This window comes from Mytilus edulis, chromosome 12 (assembly GCF_963676685.1).
Source record: "Mytilus edulis chromosome 12, xbMytEdul2.2, whole genome shotgun sequence".
In the NCBI taxonomy this organism is placed as follows: domain Eukaryota; kingdom Metazoa; phylum Mollusca; class Bivalvia; order Mytilida; family Mytilidae; genus Mytilus; species Mytilus edulis.
The window spans coordinates 27504887-27515668 of record NC_092355.1 but is presented as its reverse complement, the minus strand read 5'-3'; the positions used below and the strand labels follow the sequence as shown (position 1 = coordinate 27515668).

Below are 10782 nucleotides of genomic sequence, written 5' to 3'. Positions count from 1 at the left end.
CTTTATAGTATTTAAAATGAATCACTGTGAAAAAAGGTCTTATCTCAAAACAATGATAGCATTACCTTATTTCAGTCGTAAAACTAACATAATGTTTGAGTGTATTTTTCGTCGGATGGTAAAAATTCCTCATAAATAGGTGACCTTAGCTGTATTTTGCAAAAAATCGTATTTCATTTGGTATTATTAATTTGTTTCAGATTCTACCGTTACTGATAAGTTTTTACTAGACGAAAAGCGCGTCTGACGTCAATACTAAATTTCATGGAATACATCTATAATGAGTTTATTTGTATATGCAGGATTTCAATAACTTGCATAATACATACATTTTTACATGATGGGTTGGACACTGTTTGGGTCTTACAGATGTCATTCCATGTGTTTCATTACCCTTATATTTAGGCAATTAACTAACTGCATAAGGTAGCGTTTGACCAGTAACCTTAGATACTATATCATAAGCAATAAGTGGCAAACTTTGCATTTTAAATACTTGTTTATTTGTCGTTTGAGGAACAACCATAAAGTACTAGACAAATATGTTTCCTTTATATTTGAGTATTTCTGAGGATGAATCAATATCACACTGTTTCCTGTATTTATCTTATATTTTTAGCTTTTGTTTTATTTAATGGTATGCAAATTGTACATTGAACGTGTCCCAAACAGCATCAGAACTATTTTTCCATCACTAAAACCTTATATGACCACTGACAACTCTGTAAAAGAAACTGATATCCTTGACATGCTTGACTTGTATTGCACTTTTCGTACAATACTAAACGATCCGACTATGGAACCAGCTTAATTATCTCGTAAAAAATCAAAAAGGCTTTTTTTTCTATTTGTAATATTTATTCATTATCTGCTAATTAAAAACAGCTGTTGAACAAATACGGTTTGTAGAAAAGGGGGAGTGTCATTACTTGGTTCAAAAATACATCTTCTGCAATTATATTTGACTGCTGAAACCAAATATGATCTCTGATTCTGACGATAAAACGGGCGTCTAGCGCAAATTCTAAATTTCAATCCTTGTATCTATGTTGAGTTTATTTGTATAAACAGGATTTAAATAACGTGAACAATACATAAATATTTACATGGGTTAAACACTGTTCGGGTCTCACAGATGTCGTTTCATTATGTTTCGTTATCCTTATTTGTAGACAATTAACTAACCGCACACCAGTAATCTTTGATATTATATTATAAGCGATTATGAACAATTTTTGACTTTTAAATACTTGTTATTTTGTCAAGTAAATGTATATAACTAGTTAATCTTTCTTAACGTATTAGTACAAAATATAAACTAAACTGTTTCAAGAAGTTGCATACTAGTTTTTTGCTAAAAATAAAAATGGATTCTGTTGTTATATCTGTAATATTGATTTGTTATTATCTGCTAAAGAAAAACAATTGCTTTACAAATACGATTTGTAGAAAAAGGGGATTGTTTCTTGCTTAAAAATACATCGTCTGCAATCATATTCGAATGCTGAAACCAAATATGATCTCTGATTCTGACGGTGAAAAGTGTCGTTCATTTGCTGAATTAGTTGAAATTACCTGATAAATCCAGACCACCAGGACACACTAATCTATTAAGATAGGCAAACTCACAAAGATTTGACAATAAAATCATACACCAATTGCAGATTAAGTTGAGGTTCAACTTTATTCAAAATCAAGAAAGTGCATCTGTTAATTGACATTTTAACACCCAATTCATGTATACGACAAATGTACGACCATCAGACAAAACATAAGATCGAATAATGTATTGAAGACGAACAAAATGAAAACACATCAACAAACAATTCACGAGATATAACCATTCTAAATAGATTTCTAAAATTTCAATAGAAATATCGTCATGACGATACTCAAACTCATATATTCAAAAATCAGGTATATAAAAACACTTTACATCATAAGGTGCAGTTAGGCCAAATGAAACCTAGAAATAGTAACTAAAATCATCTCGAATTTCCCCACGGGATATTTAGTTTCTAAATCCTTTCTCAACTTATAGTAGAAAAACGTTTGGAAAAATAAATGACAAATTATGTCAGTACCGAAGCACTTAATAATATTAAATTTTTTGTAAAATAGATAAAAAATAGATTTTGAAATCTTTCCTAGATAGTTTTAGATAGTCTCTGACGATCATTAAGTTTTATCTGACACATTTGATATTTTACAGATGATGCCAACATTACATACTTTGTTTACTATATCTTATACATCTATCATCAAATCGTAATTCAACTGCTTGAATCAAACATTCTAATAAATAGATATTACGATTTGTTCAAGATTACAAAAAAGTTTAGACAGTTTATGATAAAGTGTATTGCCGCAAATTGACTTAATTACCTAAGACTGATAAAAAAAAACTTAACGCCAAGGTTAACAATCAAATCATATCTATGGAATTTAAAATACACTTCTAAAAAGCTAATCGCAGATGATATTTGTGTATTTTCTTTACTTTATTGCGACTGAATTAGTTAATCCTTTTAATTTTAAAGAATGTATACCTAAGCACTGACGTATCATCATGTGAACCCTCGGGAATTAATAATCAATCTGCAGCAATTGATAGTTAATTAAAACAAAAACATTTTTATGAGAATTGTGTATTTAAAACGCTTTTACAGTATTTATTATATGAGGAACAATTGAATTACAAAATGGTTTCTACGCTATCCAAAGATGCTTGCAACAACTAGTAACTTGGAAAGAAAATATTTCTTCAACATGTTGATTTGCCATTTTACATAATATACAACTTAAAATAAAAATATCGGTGTTAGTTTAAACAATATTTATTCAGATAAATCAACATTGAACGATATTATACAAATGAAATAATATTAAGGATTCAGACACAAGCAATTGGCTTTTACAAATCTGTCTCCTTTTAAAAAAATAATACACTTATTGAACAATACATAAATATTAATACTGGCATGCTCTGTAATAACTATACGAAGATGAAAAAGGTGGAAGATGAAGGAAAAAAAATAATGAGAAAAATAAAAAAAATAAACATGTATACAATATGAAATGCTTGGGTTCCTATTGAATGATGAAGCATTAACATCAAGGGTTAAAACGTTTACTTTTAATAATATAATTCGGCACCAAACTATATAAAAGACTATTTTGCTCGTCTGAAAGTATCGTTGATCCAAAAAGCAAAGTTTTTGTGTTAACTTGAACAGGAAGAACTGAAACAGAATCTAATAGTTCATATCTTAAATCAGAGTATATGGGACAAGATAACAGGAAGCGAGAATTTGTTTCTACATCATCACAGCGACAATTTGGAGAGTCTACTAAATTACGAACGAATAGGTGAGAATTCAATGAACTTGAATTCATTTTTAAGCGAGCATGAAGAATTTGACCAAAACGATGTCCTATATAATAATACGCTTGGACCTTACTTTTTTGGGTACTAATCTGTTTTTTGAATAATGATAGAGATTCACATGTTCTTATGATTAAGATAAGAGTGTTCCATAGTTTTGTTGTTGCTGGGATGAAATATTCAGAATATAAACAGGTCCGTGTGTGGACTTGTGTAATATTATTTCTTTGTCTTGCATTATGATCATGCCTATTTCCTACTGAATCAGGCAATAAGTCTCTTAAATACTCGTCTTTCATATAATTTTTTCCATATACTTTCAACATATAAATGTTTTATACTGGTAAGTTTAGTACCCCCGTGACGGTACGCACTGCGTCAAGCTAAGTATTTTCAAGTTTAGCATTCAAACTCCGATTTTAAAGAGTTCCAATCGACATCGGCATATTCAAGAATTGGGCGAAATAATAATATGTAATTTTTTTCAAGTGTAAACCTATCAAGAACATTTTTCAGTTTTCTCATTTTATTTATTCCTTTGTAAGATTTATGTTTGACTTTGGCGTTCCTGATGAAGATAAATCCATAAAAGCGCTTCGGACGCAATAAATTATTAAACGTGTTGTTTTCCATTTTTTTAGAAACTATATATTCATTATGGTCGTTCTAGGATCCGTTGTTAGAAAAAAAAGACACCTGGATGTTTGTGTTTACTTACTGTTTGTAGCTCTTGGGAATTCATATTTAATGGAGGATGTTCTGGTCTATTTATTTGTTTTGAAATAAGCATACTTTCAGTGTTTTTGGGCATTGAAATTGATAAGCCATTTTTTTTTACCAATCATTAATCTTAACTAGATCGTTATTTAAAATTGTAGCTGTTTCTGTGTGCTTATTTTCAAGATACTAGCAATTGAAATTTGGCGGGAAAATTTTCTCTCTTGATTTTTTTGTAGCTTTTTCATCGACAAGTTTAAGTTTTAAAAAGTTATCAAAATATAACAAATATTTTATAAGACTTTTGCAGATGGCTTTTAATTAAACATGTTGTATCTGAAATAAAGTGTTTTTCACGAAGAAAGATATAATTTTGCGCTAGTTTTTATTTACAAAAAAAATAATTCTAAACTTTTAAATAATCAAGATTTGTTTTAGCTGAGAATTCAGCATGTGAATGTTTTATATGAGTTCCATTATTTCAATTTTCGCAACATCATAACTGACGTTTTGGCTGAGTATGTCTTGAGAGTATTCCAGTACAGGTTGCTGAGGAATCTCCTGTTAAGTCAACTGGCGCCACAATGGTTATGCCACCATGCCCCATACGGTCTCGCACAATCAGCTCCACTATCTCGATCAGTATCCGGGTCAATCGTACAAAACTTCATTCCATTATGGATCGCCATACTATCACCTATATCAAGAATAAACATACTACGAATCACTTATAAGTTCTGATATAAACAGACCAGAGTCATGATGTTACCTGTATCAAGGATAAACATAATATGAATTTCTTATCAATTATGATATAGCCATACTATAGCCATACTATCACCTATGTCAAGGATAAACATACTACGAATTACTTATAAGTTCTGATATAAACAGACCATAGTCATGATGTTACCTATATCAAGGATAAACATAATATGAATTTCTTATCAATTATGATATAGCCATACTATAGTCATACTATCACCTATATCAAGGATAAACATACCATGAATTTCTTATCAATTCTGATATAGTCATACTATATCCACACTGTCACCTATATCAAGGATAAACATACTACGAATTACTGATTGATTCTCATATAGCCATACTATAACCATACTATCACCTATATCAAGGATAAACATACCATGAATTTCTTATCAATTCTGGTATAGCCATACTCTAGCCATTGTGTCACCTATATCAAGGATAAACATACTACGAATTACTGATTGAGTCTCATATAGCCATACTATAGCCATACTATCACATATATCAAGGATAAACATACTATATATTACTTATCAATTCTGTTATAGCCATACTCTAGCCATTGTATCACCTATATCAAGAATAAACATACTACGAATTACTGATTGATTCTCATATAGCCATACTATAGCCTTACTATCACATATATCAAGGATAAACATACTATATATTACTTATCAATTCTGGTATAGCCACACTCTAGCCATTGTATCACCTATATCAAGGATAAACATACTATGAATTACTGATTGATTCTCATATAGCCATATTATAGCCATACTATCACCTATATTAAGGATAAACATACTATATATTACTTATCAATTCTGGTATAGCCATACTATAGCCATAGTATCACCTATATCAAAGATAAACATATTACGAATCAATTATCAATTATGATATAGCCATACTATAGCCATACTATCTACCTACATTAAGAATAAACATACTTCGAATCAATTATCAATTCTGATATAGCCATACTTTCACCTATATCAATGATAAACATACTATGAATGAATTTTCATTCTGATATAGACATACTTAGCCATACTATCACATTTATCAAAAAATAAACATACTACAAATTATTGATCAATTCGAATATAGCCATACTAAAGCCATACTTTCACCTATATCAAGAATAAACATAATACGAAGCAATTCTGATATAAAGTTTATTGCCGTTCAGGTGAAGCAATACTGAAACGTATTATCATGGTCTTCAAGTTTAATCTCTTCATGTGTACATTTTGTCTATTTTTAACTCCCTTCAATTAACTTGAGTACTGTTGTTTTTCCTGTTTTCTGTTTGAGAAAAGTATCTGAAGGTAACCGATTAAAAATGTATTCGCCTGGAGCAGATGAGATGATTTTGTTGTCCAGCGAAACAAATGAACGAATAAATTGTTTCTTTACTGTCATTAGTTGGAGAATAAAAAAATAGACTAAATATGCGAGTCTTTCATTTGTACTTAGTTATTGACGTATATTTTTAAAATCTTATTCATGTCATGATTTGGAACTTTATCGAAACAGATAATTCTTGAAAAACGTAATAAAACAAAAAATACTGATCGCTAAGAGAAGTTCAAATTCTTCATAACATAGGAAAATGAAAAGCTTAAACACATCTCCAACGAATGAAAACACCTGTAATATTTCTGACTAGGGACAAGCGTTTCCTCATGTAGAAAATGCTAGATAAAACCTGGTTTTTGTCAGCTAGCTAATGATTATATATACTAACATCATCGTAAATTAATATCTAAATTTCAATATTTCCGTTACCAAAAATAGTCACAACACCTAATGCTTAATACATGAAGCGCTGTGTTCAAAAGTTATCACGATTTTAAATTCTGTTGTTATATAGGTTTATTTTAAAATTTTATAATTCGTTTAACTGTGTTATTAGTTGTTTTTCGTTTTTTATATAGATTAGACCGTTGGTTTTCCCGTTTGATTGGTTTTACACTAGTCATTTTTTGGGGCCCTTTAGAGCTTTCGGTGGGAGCCAAGACTACGTGTTGTAGACCTTACCTTGACCTATAATATGAAATTTTATTCATTTGTGACTTGGTTGGAGAGTCCCATTGATACTCATACCACATATTCCTGTATCTATTTGAGACCATTTTATTACCTGCATTTCCACTATCATTCACAACAGTCAGTTTATACTTCGACTCTGCACCTCCAACAATAAACGATTTATACACAGAATACTTCTTTGTATTGGACAGGTCCTTCAGATCTGTTCTCAGTTCATATTTACCACTGGATGTCAGGCTATGAATGTTTTTGTTTCCTTTCAATACATATGGTACAGAAGCGTTACAACAAAACATCTCTAACTATTAAGAGAAAGGGACAGACAAAAGGTTCCATGTGGTTACTTTTACTGTAATCCAGAAATTATTGCGTGCATTTATTATTTCAATTTTTGCTATATTGAGAAAAATCCTGCTGAATTCATGTTAAAAAAATCAAAATGCGAGTTTTTATTATTTCGATTATGAACCTGTCGTATTTTTTGCAATAATAAAAACACCGACATAATTAGTGAATTTTCAGTATTTCAAAATGCATGAAAATTTATTCGAATTAAAAAGATAAGAAACAATAGAATATTATCCTATGAATTTTGTAGTTAAGCAGCACATCATATTTATCAATGCTATTTTTCTTTCTGTATGCTGTATTTCTTCGTCTATTTAATCCGTGAAATTAACTGTGAAAAAGTTTTGCAGTATATTTTATTTTCGTTATTTTCTTATTCCAATAGTAACTTAAATAATGCAACAGTTGTATCGAGAAAATTTAAATTGAATTATTCAATATTAACAGTTAACGGGGGGAAAACGTTCACTAGTTTATTCCCGTCGATTATTTAGTGTCATACATTTTATGATGCAGAGCAAGATTTTAAGCGAATAGATTCATTGACCTCATTTTACTTTTCTCGACAATTTTGTAACGGCTTGTAGATATAATTATGCCTTAAGGGTATACTGAGATCTGGTTTTAGAATTGTTGTCTGAATACTTGAACTCCTTTGTTTTTTCCTACGATATATTATAGAACATAATATCAAAAAGAAGTTCCATAACTTATCAATATGTTTGTATCATTTACTTATGATCTTTTGAGTTATAGCTTCAGTTTTAAATTATATATATATTTTTTGATATCATCTTTTTCATCTTTAGTTTAGAAAGCATGCGAGTTTAACATCTTATACTTACTAAACCAGTAATCCTAAACAACCGTTCCAACTCCATTTTCATAATCTATCCATGGTCTCTGGAATTGAGATCATCCATCTATTCTTCTCTGAATAACCTAGAAAAAAGGTTTTAACTAAATCTGTAACCCGTTTGAAAGAATAAATCTTATAATGTTACGGAAGTATTATTTAAATTTATTAGTTGTGTGAGATGTTTCTCTTTGGGGGATATACGTTTTATTGCCAATCAAGAGTGAGCAGAGAACATGGAGAATGCACATTTGTTTTGTCATAATGTGTGTAATCTTAAAGTGTTGATATTACTAAATTTGATAACATTTAGGGATATGTTTATTCAAATGACCAATAATTTTTCACACAACTTATTATACTTATGTATATCAAATAGAAAGCAATACAATTCTAAAGTAAATGAACCATACATGATTTATAAGAATTCTCCAGGTGTATGTTGCAAAACAAACGTAATTGATATACCACCTGTTTTGAGTTGCAGTGTGAATTTCCTAAAATTCATCAATGAACATCTTATCTACTATGTATATTGTTAGTTTGTTTTCTTTCTAAATACGCATGAATAATGCATTACTGATTTAAAAGTGAAGCATACAATAGTTAATATATTCACCAATCAAAAGGGAAGTACACGCTTACGGTTTGTCTCAAAAACGAACAAATGCGTTCAAAATATTCAAACCATGGATGTTCTTCCTTTTATAACAACAACAAGTAAATTTGAGAATAGAGAAGTGAAATAGCCCCAAAATGTACTAGAAATGACTAATCACGAAATAAAGTATCCGCGAAAATAAGAAGGTTGATCGTACATTTATAATGATTATTTTACAGTTAAAGTAAACGTACTGTCCATCCTCCACCGTCTGTTTCCATATCACAATAAACTCTCTCTGCCTTTTCGTCTACGGGATATATTGTGCGTACCCAGAGGTCGTTTCAAGATTATGATTATGTATCGTAGTGCAGTCTTGAGATATTGAAGTGGGTTTTTTTTTCTGAAAAGAAAGTTCATAATACAACAACTTGACATGTTTACATGAAATTGAAATATTTTGCAGGTTGTGCTAAGTTGCAAACGGGACTTCGAGAATCAAAAGTTAGTGAAATAGAAAAATATAAACCAACTACCTGTAAATGCTATAATAAAAAACGCAATGCTCTTCAACTTTCTACATGTTTGGCTTTATAAATATTTCGATATGAGCGTCACTGATGAGTCTTATGTAGACGAAACGCGCGTCTGGCGTACTAAATTATAATCCTGGTACTTTTGATAACTATTATCCCTAACAAATGAATGTTTGATTCATGCAACTTTATGATTAAAAGATTCCGCAATTTTTAGCTCGGGGTAATAGGTAAGAATTGCATATGTTAATATAAAAAGTGCAACAATACCAAGGTTGAATTTAGATTTAAACTTAATACGAAAATGCAACACACTGGTAAAAAGCAAATAATAAAAACTGATGCAGTGACAAACAACAGACAACAAACCAGTATACAGAATACCTAGGAGGAACAAGTAGAGACATGCGAGCAGTTTTGTATATTTACCTCTTCAAGTGACCCCAAACAAAATAGAATAATATATTGATCCTGTCTGTACATTGAAGTAATCAAAGTTTTACATTTTCTTAGATTTATTTGGTTGTTATTTTATCATCTCACCTATAGTTACTTCAAACTTATATAAATAGGACATTTCAGGTCAAACTTGTTGTAATCATCATGAGGTGAAACTGTCTATAAATGTTATTCAATATTGCAGTAGGCCCATAAAAAAATTAACATTACTGTAACGTTAAACAGGATGTAAAGCAAGCTTTGGGGGCTTCATATGACCTTTAACGTTGAGTCTCCGCCTTGGTATCAAATTCCTTGATTTTTGTTTTCGATACATCTAAATATGATTATATTGTACTTACCTTCATTATTGACAGGATGGAACAGTTTATCCCAACCTTGCTCCTCCAAAATGTCATTCATTTCCTGTAATGTTATATTTCTGATCAAGTCTTTTGTCGAGTCTTCTTTCAACGATGGCTTAAGAACATCTTGCAATTCTTCTTGCACATAATTTCGGATCATACTCCTCATGAGTGTTCTGATGTAAACTTTAATTTTCCGGTTTATAGTTTTGTTATCTAGCATGGCAACCAGTGGAACTCCTTTGTCGCTTATCAAAGGTATAGTTAATGGATCTTCACTACCTATATATCTAGTTTCTGGTGATAATGTTTTCGCATATGTATCTCTATACCAGAACAAACAAAAGAAAATTATAACCATTGAATTCAATTTCCAATAGCACTGCATTATGCCAAGTGAGTTTTGAAATAAATTTTCGCTTTGTGTTACTGTCAACGTTTAATGGAATTTCTGACGACTGCATTCCCTCCACGTGATATGTTTCATATTTTAATAAAACACAAGAAACTGTTGAAGTATCTGCACAGGTTAATATCGTTACAAATAAGAAATATTTCTCTTCACATTTTAATTCGTTACATCAGGATAAACAAAGTACGGCGGTTTATAATGTAAATGTAGAGAGTTGATTGAATGTTTTTAATCTTGTAGTATTACTGGATAAATTAATCTGTATGAAAAAAGTGAATTTATTCCTCAGATC

The 10782-nt window shown here is 30.3% G+C and overlaps 1 protein-coding gene across 1 annotated transcript; it reads right to left on the bottom strand.

Moving 5' to 3' along the window:
• Window positions 1-4671: 4671 nt before the first annotated feature.
• On the bottom strand, window positions 4672-10247 carry LOC139497550 (ficolin-1-like). The gene is made up of 3 exons (XM_071285778.1): window positions 10076-10247; window positions 7026-7190; window positions 4672-4799 (listed from the first exon to the last, which is right to left on the bottom strand). The coding sequence occupies exons 1-3, from the start codon at window positions 10245-10247 to the stop codon at window positions 4672-4674; spliced, it is 465 nt and encodes a 154-aa protein (XP_071141879.1).
• Between the last annotated feature and the right edge of the window lie 535 nt (window positions 10248-10782).

What these genes read in the sequence shown, in the direction of transcription:
- LOC139497550 (XM_071285778.1), bottom strand. Translation starts at nt 10,247, where the DNA reads ATGAGGAGTATGATCCGAAATTATGTGCAAGAAGAATTGCAAGATGTT. An exon ending in CCATCCTGTCAATAATGAAG is followed by an intron (nt 7,191 to 10,075) that starts GTAAGTACAATA and finishes ATGTATTGAAAG; the next exon opens with GAAACAAAAACATTCATAGC. An exon ending in GAATGATAGTGGAAATGCAG is followed by an intron (nt 4,800 to 7,025) that starts GTAATAAAATGG and finishes TTCTTGATATAG; the next exon opens with GTGATAGTATGGCGATCCAT.